The 18,970-nt window shown below is 43.3% G+C and overlaps 1 protein-coding gene across 1 annotated transcript in view; it reads left to right on the top strand.

Annotated features, from left to right (window-relative positions):
- VPS53 (vacuolar protein sorting 53 homolog (S. cerevisiae)) overlaps positions 1 to 18,506 on the top strand; it is a 124,675-nt gene extending 106,169 nt beyond the window's left edge. The window contains exons 19-22 of the mRNA XM_010861355.1: positions 135 to 204; positions 13,630 to 13,767; positions 15,897 to 16,001; positions 16,448 to 18,506. Of these exons, the coding sequence (XP_010859657.1) occupies positions 135 to 204; positions 13,630 to 13,767; positions 15,897 to 16,001; positions 16,448 to 16,618 (484 nt within the window). The 3' untranslated portion in view covers positions 16,619 to 18,506. The remainder of the gene's footprint in view (positions 1 to 134; positions 205 to 13,629; positions 13,768 to 15,896; positions 16,002 to 16,447) is intronic.
- The last annotated feature ends 464 nt before the right edge of the window (positions 18,507 to 18,970 follow it).

Here is an 18,970-nt window from a genome sequence, read left to right as displayed (position 1 = left end):
TAGGACATAAGAATATCTACTTTAATTCTCCATTTTCTTTAGAAGGAAGTATAGGAACTTAAAAAAAAAAAGTTTTTGCAGTTCTTTACCAAAGAGAAAATGAACCTCATCTGTCACTTCTTTTTTATCCACAGCTCCTTCATTCCCAAGTTCATCACCCACCTCTTCAAGTGCAAGCCAATCAGCATGGTGGGGGCAGAACAGGTGAGCTGAAGCTGGTATAGAGCTGTTCCCCTTGCTTTCACTGTGGGTCAGACCACGTATCTTCCTAGTCCAGAGGTACTAGGTCAAAGTAAAACCACCGGTTTCCCCTGTTTTGAGGACAGAATGATGATCTGGCAGCTGAATTCATTCATCCATTTATTTAAAGCATTTTTTTCCATTGAGCACACCCCCTGGTACCTGGGCCTTATTTTAGGGACAGGGCATACCACAGTGAACAGGCAGACAAGACCTCCCCTTCATGATGTTTACACTCTAGTAAGAAGAGACAGATAACATACAAGTAACAAGTCAGAAGATCATTTTTACCTCAGTATGCAGGGTATAAAGCTAGGTTATATGAAAGAATACCTTAGGAGCATGATATTCATTATATTCTTTACGTATTTATGTGCCGTGTGCTCAGCCGCTCAGTCGTGTCCAACTCTTTGCAGCCCCATGAACTGTAGCCTACCAGGCTTCACTGTCTATGGAATTTTCCAGTCATATTTTATAGAGATGTACTCTTTTAAAATATTTATTTATTCATTCATTCGGCTGCTTCAGGTCTTAGTTGCAGCACATGGAATTTTCCCTGTATCACATGGAATCTTTGTGTTGCAGTACTCTGACTCTCTAGTGCCCAGGTTTAAGTAGCTGTGGCATGTGGGCTGAGTTTCTCCACAGCACGTGGGATCTTAGTTCCCCAACCAGGAATCAAATCCACGTTCATGCATTGCAAAGTGAAAGTGTTTTAGTCGCTCGGTTGTGTCCAACTCTTTGCGACCCCATGGACTGTAGCCCTTCAGGCTCCTCTGTCCAGGGAATTCTGCAGGCAAGAATACTGGAGTGAGTAGCCATTCCTTCTCCAGGGAATCTTCCCAACCCAGGGATCAAACGTAGGTCTCCCGCATTGCAGGCAGATTCTTTACTGTCTGAGCCACCAGGGAAGCATATTGCAAGGCAGATTCTTTACATATTTATATTCTGTATATTCTCTGTTCTAAGAGGAGTAGTGGCTTTAGGTTGGATGGTTGGAAGAGGCACCTCTGAGAGTTGGGGCTGCAGGAGGACTAGGAGAAAAGCATCTGGGCAGAGGGAGCCACAATGGCTCTTGATTATTTGGGGTCCTAGTGGCTGGGGCAGAGACCGCCTAGGAGCAGCAAGCAAAGACAGGCTCATCTTTTTGGTACAGAGAAGCTCTGTTCACCTCACCCAGCAAGTCTTCCTCCATCAGCCCAACCCTGCTCACTTGAATTCTATGCCTCAAGACCTCTCTGCATAGATGGTGTTGCCTCAGCACTGCTGAGTTGAGTTGGGTGCCATGGCAGTTGCCTCTGCTCAGAGACCACCTGTTCACACTCTGTAATTTGAACAGCTTGAGTTTGGAGAACAGTTTAAGCTCCTTTAAAAACAAACAATAATATTCAGCCCCTAATTCATTTTCTGTTTGTTTATAATTGTTCGAGCCATTTAATTGTAGCTCCTTAATCTTCATACAAATGTAAACACAAGGCTCAGTTTGCCTTTATTCTCATTATTTTTGAAGGTTTAGTTGTTCTTTGTTTTTAATTGAAGTAGTTGATTGACAATGTGGTATTAGTTTAAGTGTACAGCAAAATGATTCAGTTATATGTATACATATATCTATTCTTTTTCAGATTCTTTTCCCTTAGAAGTTATTACAAAATATTGAGTATGGTCCCCCAGCCCCTAATTATTTAAAAACACTTACTTAGATGCGAGCTGTTCATGTACTGATCATGTATGATCCCTTTATATTCATTAAAAGAAATCCTCTGTAGACCTTAATTCAGCAATACTGAACTGATTTCAGTTGCTTTCTGTATTTGAAAGAACTACATTTTTAAGTAAGGAGAATATATAATTCAAGGCATTTCCATAACTCCTGCTCTTCCACTGGATTAGTTGACTGGGTGGTGGCTCAGCTCTCCTAGCTCCATAACTTGCCCCAACCCTGGGTCCTTGGCCGTGCTGGTCTGAGTCAGGCCTCAGGAGGGTGGCAGGTCAGCATGTGCCCTGGTGCATCATGGGTCCATCAGAAAGTATCAAAGCCAGAGGCTCTTGAATCTCATAAGTGCTGTTGGTTCTATAATCTTTTTGTAAGTGAGTGGCCTTCCTACACTATACCAAGGCAGTAGGTGTGAGCCTTAAGGTTATGGGCTCCAGAATCACTAAGGTCTGATGCTGAATCTTGTCTCTGCCAGCCAGCAGCTGTTTGTCCTTAGTCAAATTACTTACCCTTCAAGGGCTTTAGTTTCCTCATCTATAAAATTGGGATGATCACAGTACCACCTCACAGGGTAGCTGTGAGGATTAAACAAGATAATGTGCTGAAGAAGATCAGCAAGGAGATCAAACCAGTCAATCCTAAAGGAAATCAACCCTGAATATTCATTGCAAGGACTGATGCTAAAGCTCTAATACTTGGCCACATGATGCAGAAAGCCGACTCATTGGAAAAGGTCCTGATGCTGGGAAGGACTGAGAGCAGGAGGAGAAAGGAACAACAGAGAATGAGATGGTTGGATGGCATCACTGACTCAATGGATATGAGTTTGAGCAAACTCTAGGAGATAGTGAAGGACAGGGAAGCCTGGCCTGCTGCAGTCCATGGGGTCACAAAGAGACACAGCTTAGTGACTGAATAACAACAATGCACTGAAGCGCTTGACCCAACATCAGGCACATGGGAAGCCCTCAGCAAATGCCAGCTCTTACTATTAATAGTTTGTTTCTCTGTCAGCGCCTGTCTTCTCACATGGAAACATCTCGTGGGCTGTCTGGCTGACCAGCTTAGCAGAGTCAGAAGCATTGTTTCAGCAAACGTCCTGGGAGGTTGTGTGGATTCAGACACTGACCAACTGCATCTGAGTGTAGAGTTTCAGTGTTTGGAAATTCTTGCCTCTTGCACGTCATAAGCACAGAATGAACCTTCTCCTCGGGAAACAGCAGAATAATAATGCCCCAGCACGTCCAACTTCATGAGCACATGTTCACCGGGGACACTCTGTTCACCTCACTGCTGTGTGTGATGAGAGAGGAGGTAGAGTGGTTGCTCTTAGTGTGTCCAGGAGAAGCTTTGGATTCTGTTTCTGGTCTCTAGAAACTAATTCTCTCAAGTTTCTAGAGTTGATGAAGCCCCTGGAACAGAGTTGACTCATTGGGAACATGTTTCCATGAGTTTGCAGCCCTGCCCAGGCCTTGCAAGCTGATTTAGTGTCCAGCAACCATGCTATTTTCATCTTGTCACATGAATCCAATGTCATATCTATTTTCCTCAGATTTTTCTTTCTTTAAAAGAATGTTAAAATAATCAACTCAGACTCCAAAAGCCCGCATCTTCAGAAAAGTATCAGTTTGGCCAGTATTCTGCTTTGAGATGTGAATGAGAAAACCATCTGGAAACTGGCATTTGACTTTATCAGACCCCAGACAAACATGAGTGGGTGACAGGGGAGCATAGATCTCAATAGGCCCTGCCTCGGGTGAAGGGTGGGGAGGCCATGAGTAGGAACTGTAGGGCATCGTGGCCCTTGGAAGATTCCCACGTGAAGTTCAGGTTTAGCTGGGGTCCATGCTTGCCGTGAGTATCTGGGCTTAGAAGCCCATGCAGTCATGGAGCTGGAGGCATGATCACTCAAGCAGCAAAACCACAGGAAACTGGAAGTTACCAGAGAGAAGTTCATAGATTAAAACAGATTCTGAGACTTTCCTTGTGGTCCAGTGATTAAGACTTCACTTTCCAATGCAGGGGGTATGGGTTCAGTCCCTGGTCGGGAAGCTAAGATCCCACATGCTTCTCAGCCAAAAAACCAAAACATAAAACAGAAGCAGTATCATAACAAATTCAATAAAGACTTTAAAAATGGTCCACATTAAAAAAAAAATTGTTAAAACTTCTGCTTAAAAAAAAAAAAAAAGTCTTGATGAAACAGATTCTGTCACAAATCTTAGAGCATCTGTAATCCAAGTTTAACAAAAGCTGTGAGAGTCAAGGATGAGGCCTAACCTCAGAGTCTGCCTTTGCTTTGCCACAAAGGTACCAGATCCTAATTTTAGATTGCATTTTAATACTTGTGTCAAAAATGGTAAAGGAGACATTTTCCTGCTCTTGAGTCTTTCCCTGATCACTGTATAAAGTAAATTATTTCCCCTTGGGCCCCAGAGTCTGCCTGAGCAATTGCAAGGGCACGCGGAACTGAACCATACCAGTATTTGTCATGCTTCTTGCTAGTTTGTGATTTTCAGAGAATCTTGTGGGATTTGCAGGGTCATTAATTAGTCTTCTGGCCACAGTATGTATGACTGAGCACACAGTGGAAATGGAATCCATTTGCACAAACTTACCAGAGGAAGCAGCTCACTGTTGTGTCAGGAAAAGGACCCAGGGTGTTTTTAAGCACTCCTTTGGGGGGAGAAAAGTGTACTAGTAAAATTTAATACATGTAAATGACCATTTTTTAAAAGAACGACAAAACCTTAGCAAGCTAGGAATAGAAGAAAATGTGTTAAGGCTGATTTTATTTTAAAAGGGTATATACAGAAACATGTGATGGTCTGCATGGATAAATCCATTTGTCAAAACTGTACAGTTAAAAATTGTACATTTCATTGTATGTAAATTTAACCTCAGAAAATTAAGTGAGGGACAGGGAGTGGTTGCAGCAGGGTTTCTCAGCCTCTGCACTATTGACATTTGGGGCTAGAGAATCTTTTTTGTTGTGGGGCTGCCCTGTGCATTATAAGATGTTTGGCACCATCCCTCACCACTACCCACTAGTTGCCAGTAATACCCTGCCAATGTTGACAACCAAAAATGCATCCAGACATTGCCAGATATCTAAGCCGAGGGTGGGAGGATGAACCCCCCTCCCCAAGCTGAGAGCCAGTGTATTGTAGGCATGGATGAACTGAGATGAGCATGTGAGAATGTCTCTGGTTAGTACAACCGACTGCATAAGGATTCACTGTATTCTTCTGTTTATGTCATACATGCCTGAAACTCTCCATAATAACAAGATTTTTTGTTTTAAAAATGTAGTGGTCCACCCTCACATAATACCCACTTAAGTGATATCCACAATAAAATTTTATTTTGAGCAATGACACAAAACTCAATTAGTGCTTAAAGTAAGTTCCTTCTAGATTTTCTGATTATAGAATGTGTGTTCAGAAGAGCTAAACTTTCTCCTTTTTTAATGTGCTTGTGTGTCTGTGCACATTATAGAGCTTTCTCCCTTTTGCTCAGCCCTTCTCTATTTCTCAGGAGCTTTTTGAATCTCTTCACTGCCTAACCGCTCACTTTTCTCTGTCTCGTCAGCTCTGGCCCATCTTGACTTTTATGAGACCATCCTGTCCACCGAGAACTTAAAGCCTCCTCTATCACTCAGTCAAAAAGGGGCCTCCCTTTGTGCCACACAAAGCAAAGAGACAGGCACAGCCACGCTCCGCAGGGGTTTATGCCCATGACAGGATCATCAAGGTCCTGGGGATGGGAGGACTGAGCAAGCTCATGAATGAAGTGAATCAGTTAATGGGGGAAAAAATTGCCATAAACATCATGCTTAATGGTCAAATATACAAAGATTTTTCTCTTGACATTAGGAACAAGACAAGGATGTCTATTGTCAACATTTCTGTCCCACGTTGCCCTTGAAGTCCTGGCCAGGAAAATAAGGCAAAAAATAAAATGTTAAAGAAATAAAAGGTATGCAATTAGACGGGAAGAAACAAAGCTGTCATTTTTCACATTTTACAGAGAACATGACTGTGATTGACAATATCCAGAAGAATCTATAGACAGACTATTAGAATAGAAATTTAGTAGGTGGGAGCCAATATAAGGTCAGTATTTAAATTATTTCCAATATTTGTATATACCAGCAACAAACAATTTTTAAAAAATTTAATGAAACCATATACAGTAAAATCTAGCTGGTAATAAGTATTTTAAAAATGTGTGAGTCTTCTACACAAAAAGTGACACAATATTAAGATATATTAAGGAAAAGTCTTTAAAATGACAGGAAGGTCCATGTTCATATGTTAAAAGACTCAATAATTTTTTTTTTTTAGTCATTCTGCATGACATGTGGGATCTTAGTTCCCCAACCAGGGATTGAACCCATACTCCCTGCACTGGCAGCAGTCTTAACCACTGGACTTCTAGGGAAGTCCCATGAACTCAGTATTTTTAAAATGTCAATTCTTTCAAAGTTATAGAGTGAAATCCCAGCAGGGGTGGGATGGGCGCTTGTGGTGTGAATGTAAATTGATAATCGGATTCTAAAAGTTGGATGGAAATGCAGAAGACCAGAAATAGCTGAAATAACTCTTGAGAAAGAGAACGGAGTTGGAGGATTTAAACTTCAAGATACCAGGGCTTCTTTTAATGCTAAAGTAATTAAGCACACAGGGACAAACGGGCCAACAGAGAGGAATGGCGTTCAGAAATTGACCACACGCACACAGACACTGGATTTATGGCAAAAGCAGCACTGTAATTCAGTTGGGAGGGGATGGTCTTCTCAGTAAACAGTGCTGGGTAATTGCATATCCACATGGGAGAAAAATCAATCTTTATTTTTTGTAAGGAATTTTTTGATGTGGGCCACTTTTAAAGTCTTTGTTGAAACTTGTTACAGTACTACTTCTGTTTTATGTTTTTCTGTTTTTGGAAGTCCCAGAAAAAAATTAATCTTGACCCTAACCACACACCATATACAAAAGTCAGTTTCCAAAAAAACAAATCAGTTCCAGTGAGGATGTGGAGAAATTAGAACCCTCATATGCTGCTGGTGGAAATCCAAAATGCTGCAACCATTTGGGGAAACAGTTTAGCCGTTTCTCAAAATGTTAAGCATGGAGTTACCATATAACCCAGCAATTCCACTCCTAGATAGAAACCCAGAAGAACTGGAAAAGTGTGTCACGTAACCGTTGTACACAGATATTCAGAGTGGCATTTTTCATAATAGCCAAAAAGTAGAAACAATTCAAATGCCCATAAGTTGATGAATGGATAAACAAAATGTGGCTTAATCTTACAAGGGAATATCATTCAGTTGTAAATAGAAATGAAGTACTTACTCATGCTGCAACATAGATGAGCCTTGAAAACATTATGCTAAGTGAAAGAATCATAGACAAAAGGTCACAGAACGTATGATTCCATTTATATGGAATGTCCAGAGCCGGCAAATCCGCAAGACAGAAAACAGACTACTGGTTGGTAAAGGCTGGAGGAGAGGAGGGAAAGAGATGCGATTGCTAATGGCCATGGAATTTATTTGTGGCATGATGAGATGTCTGGAATGGAACAGTACGCTTTTAAAAGGTGAATTTATCTCAAATTTAAAAAAAAAAAACAACTCCAGGTGGATTATAGCTCTGAAAATGAAAGATAAGACAACAAAACTTCTGGAAGATAAAAGAATATTTTTATGACTATGGGTTAGGCAGAGATCCCTTAACAAAACATTAAAAGTACTAATCGTAAAATAAGAGACTGTTTGGAGTACTTCAAATTAAGGACTTGTTTTTCTCAAAAGACAAGCCAGAGTAGCAGATGATATTTGCAATATATGTAACTGACAGAGTACTCATATTCTAAATATATCCTTTTAAAAATCTCTAACATATCACTTGTGTGGAATCTTAAAAAAAAAAAAAAACTCAATTTCAGAGAAACAGAGAATCAAATGGTAGTTGCCAGGGGCTGGGGGAAGCAGGAAATGGAGAGATGGAGGTCAGAGGGCACACACTTTCAATTCTAAGGTGAGTAAGTTCCAAGGACCTAATGTACAGCATGGTAACTGTAATTAATAATACCGTGTGATGTACTTGAAATTTGCTGAGAGTAGATCTTAAGCATTCTTACCACATACCCAAAAGGAGAGTTTATTATCTTGATCTTGGTAATCATTGCACAAAGTGTATGTATATCAAATAATCACCTTGTACACTTTAAATATATGCAGTTAAAGTGTATTTGTCAATTATTCCTCAATAAAGTTGAAAAACGTACTTTAGAAAAACCTCAACAAATCAATTAGAAAAAAGATGATCAGCCATTAGAAAAGATGGCAAAAGACTTGAACCGGTACTTCAAAAAGAGGCTCGCCAGTAAGCATATTAATTGTCTAGGGAAGTGTAAATTAAAATCACAGTATCAGAATAGCTAAAATTAAAAAAGACCAAGAATACCAAGTGTTGGTGAGAATGTAAAGCAACTGGAACTTTCAGGCATTGCTGGTAGGACTGGAAATTAGTACAACCAAACTGGAAAACTATCAGTCTCTCCTAAAGCTAAGCATATGCCTCCCCCTTCATCCGGCAATTCTGCATAGATGCTACCCCCAGTGGCCACCAAAGACATGTACAAGAATGTTCATAGCAGATTAATGAGCAGCAGACCAGTCCTGAGGCACATAGGGCAGAAGAGTGGTAGCCTTTGTTGGGAAGGAAGAGAGAGCATTGACTGGAAGAGAACCCGAGGAAGCCTTCTGGGATGCAAATAATGTCCCAAGTCATCTTTTTAATTTATTTTTTTAATTGAAGTATAGAGGAAGTACTGCTGCTGATGTCCAGCAAAGTGATTCTGTTATATACATGTACATATACATATATGAAGATTATATCGTCTTTTCCATATTCTTTTCCATTATAGATTATAATAAGATACTGATTATAGTTCCCTGTGTTATATGGTAGGACCATGTTGTTTATTTATTTTATCCATAATAATGTGTATCTGCTAATCCCAAACTCCTGATTTATCCATCCCCTCCCTGCCACCACCTTTCGCCTTTGGTAACCATAAGTTTGTTTTCTATGTCTGTGAATCTGTTTCTGTTTTATAAATAAGTTCATTTGTATTGTATTTAGATTTCACTATATATAAGTGATATCGTATGATGTTTGTCTTGTCTGACTTAACTTCACTTAGTATGATAATGTCTAGGTCCGTCCATGTTGTTGCAAATGACAATATTTCATTCTTTTTATGGCTGAGTACTATTCCATCGTGTGAACACAGCATCTTCTTTATCCTTTCATCTGTTTTGTTTTGGAGTATAATTAGTTTACAATGTTGTGTTAGTTTCTGCTGTGCAATGAAGTAAATCAGCCATATGCATACATATCTATCCCTCTTGGACCTCCGTCCCACCTCAGCCCCATCCCACCCCTGTAGGTCATCATAGAGCACTGAGTTCATTCATTTGTTGATGGAGAAATGTCTCATGTCTTTAATTAGGCAGTGGGGTGTATGTGCTGTGCTGTGCTTAGTCGCTCAGTCATGTCCAACTCTTTGTGATCCCATGGACTATAGCCCACCAGGCTCCTCTGTATGTGGGAATTCTTTAGGCAAGAATACTGGAGTGGGTTGCCATGCCCTCCTCCAGGGGATCTTTCCTGGAGAATTGACCCAGGGATCAAACGCAGGTCTCCCACATTGCAGCTGCTGCTGCTGCAGCTGCTAAGTCGCTTCAGTCGTGTCCAACTCTGTGCGACCCCATAGACGGCAGCCCACTAGGCTCCCCCATCCCTGGGATTCTCCAGGCAAGAACACTGGAGTGGGTTGCCATTTCCTTCTCCATCCCACATTGCAGATGGATCCTTTACTGTCTGAGCCACCATGGAAGCCCCATAGGGTGTATACATATGTAATAATTTATCAAGCTGTGTACTTGGTCTTTGTGTACTTTACTGTATGAAAGTTATACCTTAAAAAAAAAGGAACGAGGAAAGAAACAAGGCATGTCCTCACCTTGGCCCACCTATTCCTTATATCCTGAACTGTTTCTTCCACATCACCTCAGAACTTAGTGTTATATATATGGCCTTTGCCTTCTAGGAGTGTGCCTTTATTTTGTCTGCTCAAGGTTTCTATCACTGTGATAGTCATGTTGTCCCCCAAGAGGTGTCAGAGCTTTCCATTAATGGGCGATGACCCTTCCCAGGCATAGCATGCTGGCCAGCTTTGCACCCCAGCAGCCCACCAAGAACAGCCATATCACCCCCAAAATTTTTCTCTAAGGCTCAGCCAAATTTAGCTAACAGCCACCCCTTGCCCAGTGCCTCATGCATAAGGAGATGAACTTTTAGCTATTTTCAAAGATGAAAGCCAACAGATTTTCATGATAAATGAGCCGTTTCACCTTCATTTCCCACAGACAACTGCTAAGTCTGTCAGACTAGCTCCCACCTTTTCTGACTGCATTACTTCCGGTAAAACCTGAGACCAAGGTTTCCATCTGTTCATCTGTCTGGTGAGGAGAGAATTTTACTGTGACTGGCCAGAAATTGAGAATGTCCTATCTTTCAAAATATGGGAGATACTAGAGGGTTATGTCTGGTTCATTCAAAACTCTTCCTGTCACTTAAGACTGTACAATTATTTATGCATATAATATTCTCTGGGAAGTAGAACGTACAGAAAAAACAGGAAGTATCCCTATACGTTTTTAAATAATCATTGATTTTTTTTTTCCTGCTAGCAAATAATGCTAAGACATGGCTTTGATTTTGACAAGATGCTGAAATTTTACTACATGGAAGATAAAGTTGAATCTTTTCTAGGCCTCAGATATTTAATAGCATACTATGAAAAAAGAAGAGAAGGAAAAACACAGTTCCAGTTAATAAAAGTATAGAAAATAATGTCAAGAATATCAGCTTCCCACTTAGCTTAGGCAGATCTTAACATGGTCCCATATTTGCTGTAAATCTTTCTTATATAAATTATAATTATGGCTGAAGTCCCCTGTGGACCTACCCTGCCATGCCTCTCCCTCCATGCCCAGAGGTAATCACTATTTTGATTTTATCATTCCCATATGTGCTTTGATAAGTTACATGTGTATGTATCCAAAAACGATATATAATTTTATTTTGCAAATGTTTAAACTTTATCCAAATGGTACTATACATATCATTTCCCCAGTTGCTTCTTTTGCCCAACAGATGAGTTCTGAGATTTATCTGTGAGATACAGGCTGTGTGAGTCGCTTATTTTAACTTCAGTGTCGTGTTCCATTGCGTGAACATGGCACTGTCTGTCTATCCATTCTACACCGTTGATGGGCATTTAGGCCATTTCCAATCTTTTGCTTTTACGAACAGTGGATTCAAGGAACCTTTTTTGACATGGGCAAGAATTTCGTTAAAGGATATGAGTACTGTGTCACAGATTATGTACAGATTGCACTAGGAAATAGTACTGAAATTCCCCCAAAGGGCTTCAACCAGTTTATAATACCTCATGCTAAGTGTGAGTTTCATTGCACTATACGTGTGCCAACACTTGGTATTTCAACTTTTTATTTTGCCTTTCTGATGAGTACAAAATGATACACAGTTGTGGCTTTGATTTGTGTTTACTGGATCACTAGTGAAATTAAGTTTCAGGAGCCTGGCGGGCTACAATCCGTGGGGTTGTAAAGAGTTGAACACAACTGAGCACGCACACACAGCATTTCACAGTCCTGTGAGCACTGGCGTCTCCACTTGTGTCAGGTGCCCGTTCAAATCTTTGCCCCATCGTTGGTATTGTTTTTACTGGGGTTGCTGTTCTTTTGCTTACTGATTTTCAGGAATCAGATCTTTTCAGATTCTTACTTGTTATCTATATGGTGAGGTAGCTGTTAAGATCTTGGGCCCATTTTTTATTTGGATTGTTTTCTTATTGCTGAGTTTTTCTTTAAAAATCTTTGTATGTTTTAGATAACAGTCCTTTATAAGATGTATCTTTTGCAAATACTTTCTCCTAATCTGCGGCTTACCTTCTCACCCCCTTGACATTGTCTTTTGGAGAGCAAACATTTTTCATTCTAAACGAAGACCAGTTTATCAATTATTTCTCTAATGGATCATGTCTTTGTTTTTTTTTTTTAATTTATTTATGTTTTAATTGAAGGATAATTGCTTTACAGAATTTTGTTGTTTTCTGTCAAACCTCAGCATGAATCAGCTGTAGGGATACATATATCCCCTCCCTTTTGAACCTCCCTCCCGTCTCCCTCCCCATCCTACCCGTCAAGGTTGATACAGAGCCTCTGTGTGAGTTTCCTGAGACATACAGCAAATTCCCATTGGCTATCTATTTTACAGATGGTAGTTTAAGTTTCTGGAGAAGGCAATGGCACCCCACTCCAGTACTCTTGCCTGGAAAATCCCGTGGACGGAGGAGCCTGGTAGGCTGCAGTCCATGGGGTCACTAGGAGTCGGACACGACTGTGTAACTTTCAAGTAGACAACCTGAGCGGCTTCACTTTCACTTTTCACTTTCATGCATTGGAGAAGGAAATGGCAACCCACTCCAGTGTTCTTGCCTGGAGAATCCCAGGGACGGGGGAGCCTGGTGGGCTGCCGTCTCTGGGGTCGCACAGAGTCGGACACGACTAAAGTGACTTAGCAGCAGCAGCAGCAGTGTAAGTTTCTAATGGATCATGTCTTTGGTCTTATATCTAAAAAGTTATCACCATACCCAGGGTCATCTAGGGTTTCTCTTATGTTACCTTCTAGAAGTTTTATAGTTTTGTGTTTTACCTTTAGGCCTATGATCCATTTGGGGTTAGTTTTTGTGAAGGGTGAAAGGTCTATGTCTAGATTCCTTTTTCCTTTTTTTTTTTTTGCATGTGGATGCTCAGTTGTTCAAGCACCATTTGTTGAAAAGACTACCTTTACTCCACTGAATTGCCTTTGCTGCTTTGTGAGTGATCGGTGACTCTATTTGTGTGGACTGTATCTGTGACTGTATCTCTGGGCTTTCTCTTCAGCACAATCGATCTATTTGCCCTTTCACCTGTACCACACTGTCTCAATTACTTTATTATAAATCTTGGAGTCAGTATCTTGGGACTTCCTGGTGGTCTAGGCAGATTTTTAACTACTGGACCACCAAGAAGTCCCAAGATACTGATGTTTAAATTTGGCTTAATCTCCTACATCCTCACTAGCATCCAGAGAAACCCAAAATAGAGCAGTATGGAGTTACCATTTTTTGCCTGTTCAATAAGCAAAAATGTTTAAGACATTTGTAAGGTTCTTCATACATATCCTGAACTGCTTTCTAAATGGAGTGCAGGGGATGTGGGTTTGATCCCTGGTCTGGGGAGATTCCACATGCCATGCACCAGAGCTGCTGAGCCCAAGCTCTAGAGCTCTCAAGCTAGACCGAGAAGCCGCTGCAATGAGAACCCCACACACCACAACGAAGAGTAGCCCCCCGCTCGATGCAACCAGAGAAGGTTCACACACAGAAGTGAAGACCCAGTACAGCCAAACATTAAAATAAATTTAAAAAAAATTTTTAATATCAAGAAAATGTTATTTATCAGCGTGAGTACCCTGGGTGTTGTGCCCATGTGAGGTGGCTCGGACTGTTCTGTTCTCTTCCCTCAGCTACTGCTGGACACACACTCCCTGAAGATGGTCCTGCTTGATCTGCCTTCCATCGGCTCTCAGGTGGTGAGGAAAGCCCCTGCCAGTTACACCAAGATCGTGGTGAAAGGCATGACCCGCGCGGAGATGATCCTCAAGGTGGGACTTGTGTCTTCTTTAGGGTTTCAGTTAAAAGGGCCTAGTTACCTGATCGCTTATTTGAAACAGTACTGAGTACTACTCTCAAAAAGCACAGGTTAGAACCTATTCCCATCAGTCCCAAAAGATTGTCTGCATTCTTTGGCTGGACCAGACTTTGGCCTCATCAGTTATTGTTGAAAGTCAGTGCAGTGTTGCGGGGGTGCGGGGTGGGGGTCAGTAATTCTGTCTGACAAATGCATTCTTTCTTGTAATGGGATTCTCTTGTAATAAGATTTGGCCAAGATTGGAGGCTGAGTGGCATTGTCACTCAATCAGCCTCCAGTCAGGGTCTCTCTGCTCTGCTTCTCTCTGCTTCCCAGCTTTCAGTTCCTCCCATTCTTGGCTTTCTAAGCTCTACCACCTTATAGGAACTTCGAACAAATGTCGCATACCTGATTCTAATCAGCAAATGGTTTTCTAAAGCCCTATTTAACAAAATATATGTGGGGTGATGATGCTAAGAATGTCTGAAGCCTTGAACTCCTGCATCTGATTTCCACCTGGACTTGTCGAGTGGAGAGGGAGCCTACTGGGGAGGGGAGAGAAGGCTGGAGAACAAATGGAGCTTGTCAGTCTGCAAGCAGAATGGCTCAAATGATGGAGGAGTGGGAAGTCACGGCGAGCCCTGACGTGGCTGGACCGGGCAAGGGGCCTCCACAGACCTTGGGCTTTGGCCTGATGAAACTGAAAGCAGCCTAATGCATTTCTTCCCTGGCTGGTTTACTCTCCATGGGGGAGAGCAGGGTTTGGAGAGAATTTCTGAGTGAGTTCTCCTTGCCACTCTGAGTTGTATTCTCAGAAATCCAAAACCAAACCAGCCTACTCGAGGAAGAAAACTGGACCCCCACAATGAAAACCAAATGACTGTGAACATGAGGGGTTTGATGCCAGGGCTCTCCTGCTGGTGGTACATGAAGTTGTTGTTTAGTCACTGAGTCGTGTCTGACTCTTTTGCGACCCCATGGACTGTAGCCCACCAGGCTCCTCTGTCCGTGGGGTTCTCCAGGCAAGAATCCTGGAGTGAGTTGCCATTTCCTGTTCCAGGAGATCTTCCCAACCCAGGGATCACCTGCATCGACAGGTGGATTTTTTACCAGTAAGCCACCAGGGAAGCCCTGATATGTGAAGTGGATGTAGTTATATGAAGTTCCCGATTTTAAGTCTTGGAAACACTGAGGCTATTGTGGAGTTTTTGTTCTTAAGAAAACCCACTTAACTCGATGCTTTTTGAGGCCATCCCTTCCCTGTGGCTCAGCTGGTAAAGAATCCGCCTGCAATATGGGAGACCTGGGTTTGATCCCTGGGTTGAGAAGATCCCCTGGAGAAGGAAAAGGCTGCCCACTTCAGTATTCTAGCCTGGAGAATTCCATAGACTGTATAGTCCATGGGGTCGCAAAGAATTGTACACAACTGAGTGACACTTCACTTGGGAACAATGATACGTCAGGACAGAAGGAGCAGGTACCAGAAACCCAGGAAATGTCCCAGACAGGGGGCCCTCCCACACAGTGTTTCCTGTGGTCTTGATATTTTAAAAAAAGACCCCTGGGACTCCTCCCCAGGCTCTGTGAATTAGAATCTTCAGAGGAGGGACATAGAAATCTGTACTTAAAAAGCAATTCAGGTGACATATTTTATTTAGCAAATTTAGGAAGCATTGTGTTGTTACTCAGTCGCTAAGTCGTGTCTGACTCTTTGCGACCCCATGGACTGCAGCACACCAGGTTTCCCTGTCCTTCACTATCTCCCGGAGTTTGCTGAAACTCATGTCCGTTAAGTCAGTGATGCCATCCAACCCTCCTCTGTTGCCCCCTTCTCCTCCTGTCTTCAGTCTTTCCCAGCATCAGGGTCTTTTCCAATGAGTTGGCTCTTCACACCATGTGGCCAAAGTATTGGAGCCTCAGCATCAGTCCTTAAAATGAATATTCAGGGTTGATTTCCTTTAGGATTGACGGGTTTGATTGAAAGCATTGCTGTAACTGAATGCTGAGATGAAACAGGCTATCGGGACATTTCTCTAGAAGATGCTCCGCTGCCTCCGATCATAAGCGTTTCCGGCAGGCCTGACTCTCCTCTCTCCCTCACAGGTTGTGATGGCCCCTCACGAGCCGTTGGTGGTATTTGTGGACAATTACATCAAGCTCCTGACAGACTGCAACACAGAAACCTTCCAGAAGATTCTGGACATGAAGGTGCGCTCAGCATCGTGTTCTGTCCCTGGGTGCATCCTTCTCACACTCCATGATTCACTTGGGGGCAGAATATAGGCCCCTGGGGGCCTCCTCAAAGTGTCCCTGTTGGGCCCAGGCTGCAAGAAACCATTTGAGGAGGGGGACCCAGGGCCTGCGACCACGTCCCCCATCACCTCCTGATGGCAGGTAGCCAGGCTTGGCAGGGCTGCGAGGAGAGGAGGCTGCCCTCCCGCATCCTGCTGCCTGGCCACTTGCCTTTTCAGCCCTTTCTCTCCTCTCCTTTTGCCTTTTCTTCCTCCCCTGCTTCTCTCCTGGGCTACTACCCAGGGCTAATATCTCCCCTGGAGAAAGCGCTAATCCTCAGCCTAGTGAATACCAGATACTGAACTTGCCTTTGGGTCCTTGGGGGCCAGACCTGCCATCACCCTCCTTTGTCTCCACCTCAGGGGCTGAAGCGGAGTGAGCAGAGCAGCATGCTGGAGCTCTTCCGCCAGAGGCTCCCCGCCCCGCCCTCAGGACCCGAAGGCTCCAGCTCCCTGTCCCTCCTGGCTCCAACTCCTGAACAGGAGTCCTCGCGCATCCGCAAACTGGAGAAACTGATTAAAAAGAGACTGTAGGAGCGCCCAGGGGTCACTTTCCCCTCTGGCCGGTGAGCCACCCGCAACTGGATCCCCGGACGCCCCTCACATCTCCTGTGCTCCCCAGATCCTCAGATCATCAGTCTTGAAACTTCCTGGGACGTTTGGGTCATTCCTGGGTCGCTCCCATGCCTTGTCTTAATTCCTGCCTAATGGGAGAAGCCAAGTAAGGACTGGAGGCAATCTCTGATTCCTGTAGCAGAGGCCACAGTGGGTGAAGAAGGTTCCCGGGCTTCACTAGCTGTTCCCCAGCTGCTCCCGATTGCTCCAGTCATCACTGACTCTGCAGCCTCGCCCGCACAGTCCCACCCTCTGTGACTGTGGCCCTGTTCCCTTCCCTGCTCTGTCCTAGCACTGTGGGCCAGAGAGCCAGGCTCTCACGGCTTCCCCCACCTGCAGCTGTTGGAGGTGCCCTCTGCAGCCAGACCCCTAAGAGATGTCCTCTAGGCTTGGCTCTAGGGCTCCAGTGATGAAATGGCAGATGATAGATATGGCAGGAGAGGTGTGGCCTTTAGCTGAGCCCTGTGAAGAAAGGATGGCTATGTAAGAAAAGCGCAAGGGGACTTATGGTCCAGTGGTTAAGACTCTGAGCTTCCAGTGCAGGGAGTGTAGGTTCAATCCCTGGTCAGGGAACTGAGATCCCATGTGCCATGTGGCCAAATAAGTGGCCAAATAAGAAAATAAAATAGAAGGAAGTAAACCTTGCAGCCAAAAAAAAAAAAAAATGCAGGAAGAGTAGGGAGTAGTGCAGTGGGTCACCCAGGCAGCTCAGTCAATAGATTTCCCTCTGCCCAGACAGCCATGGTGTTGCTCTGGGAAAGTTATCCAGCCCATGCTAATTGAGGTTAATGTTCTCTTCTCACTCCTGAAAGAAGGGGTGACAGGCCCATCTCCAGGCAGCCGCTTTAGCCGTCTGTCATCGGCCCGGGAAGCTGGAAACGCCAGTGGACTCCCACACCTGGTTCTTGTCACTCTCGGTGTTTACAGATCCACACTTCTTTTTGTGGTTCATTCACAAGGAGTCACTTTCTGGACATCTCCATAATGGCATTGAGATGTCAAGGCACTGTTTCCCCTCCACCACCACCAGCCCCAGGTGGTCACAGCCAGAGAAGTTGCTTTCTTGATTTATTATACCGTCAGTAATCTCCAAGGAGCCAACAGATGTCAGTAGGAGTTACGTTAGGTGTCTTGGTGATGGGCGCTGAATGCCGTGTGTAGTCCTGTACAGACAGAGCCTGTTTCTCAGCTGGGGGTCTGCATCAGCATCACCTGAGGCCCTTTTTATTTTCACAAGTACAAATGCCTGGAGGTTGTGAATAGTCAGTCTGGAAGTCTGGAGTAGTGCCCAGCATACAGTTGAAAAGTTCCATTATGATTATAATATTTACTCCTTGTGAAGAACCGTTATAATAAGAACTTGCTTTATTGAAGATTTCCTATTGCACATTTTCACAAATGGGTATTTTTTTCTGACTGTAAGCAAGTGTAATTACTGTACAGTTGAGCTGGTACCCAAACAGTAAAGATGTTTTTTTGCTCATAGCCAGCATCTTGAATTTTGAGTTTGTGTCGATGGAGGGACCATGGCAGAAATCATGCTGTCCCCGTCCTGACTAGGATTCTCCTTTGTTTTGATGACTAAACCCTAAACGGAAGATTTATTTATTATTGTCGCTTTGAAATAATATATATAAAGGAGCCCTCATTGATCAAAACAGTAGCTAACAACTCTGCTATTCAGCTAAATTAGATATTGTACTGGTTCCTTCCCTCCACTTTCTCTAGATTTCAAAAAAAAAAAAAAGAAAACTTTGAAGTTACCTTATGTGGTTAAAATAAATATTGGTAATTTATAATTGATAAAGAGTTCTCTGCTGTCTTTACTGTGGCCAGACTTCTAGATTGCTGGTTAGAGGTACTCAGGCTGGAGAAAGTTCTGTTTGGATCATAATAGGGAAATAGGAACCACCACGGACAGGGTGTCTTGACCTCCAAACTCAGTTCTGGGAATTGAAGCAACTATCACCACACCTCCCTCTCTTGAAGAACAAAGACCCAGTACCCAGGGCTTTGCCCACCCCACCAGAAAAGTGTGCCGACTTTCTCACGCCTCAGGTGGCTCCTCAGTACAGACAGAACAAGACCAAAAGTCGACTTCTGAGGACCAGTGTGACAGTGACAGGCAGGCAGGGTGAGTGAGCAGGAGAAATGGGGGATGTGATAGCAGCCCACCCTGAATTGCTCTTGGACGAGGAACCCTCGTCCCCTGTTTATGGAACGCCAGGGAAAATGCCAGAAGTTCACAGCTGGAAATGAAATTCCTCTTGC

This window comes from Bison bison, unplaced genomic scaffold, assembly GCF_000754665.1.
Source record: "Bison bison bison isolate TAMUID 2011002044 unplaced genomic scaffold, Bison_UMD1.0 scf7180017864472, whole genome shotgun sequence".
NCBI lineage: Eukaryota > Metazoa > Chordata > Mammalia > Artiodactyla > Bovidae > Bison > Bison bison.
This window is presented reverse-complemented; position numbering and strand designations above follow the sequence as displayed.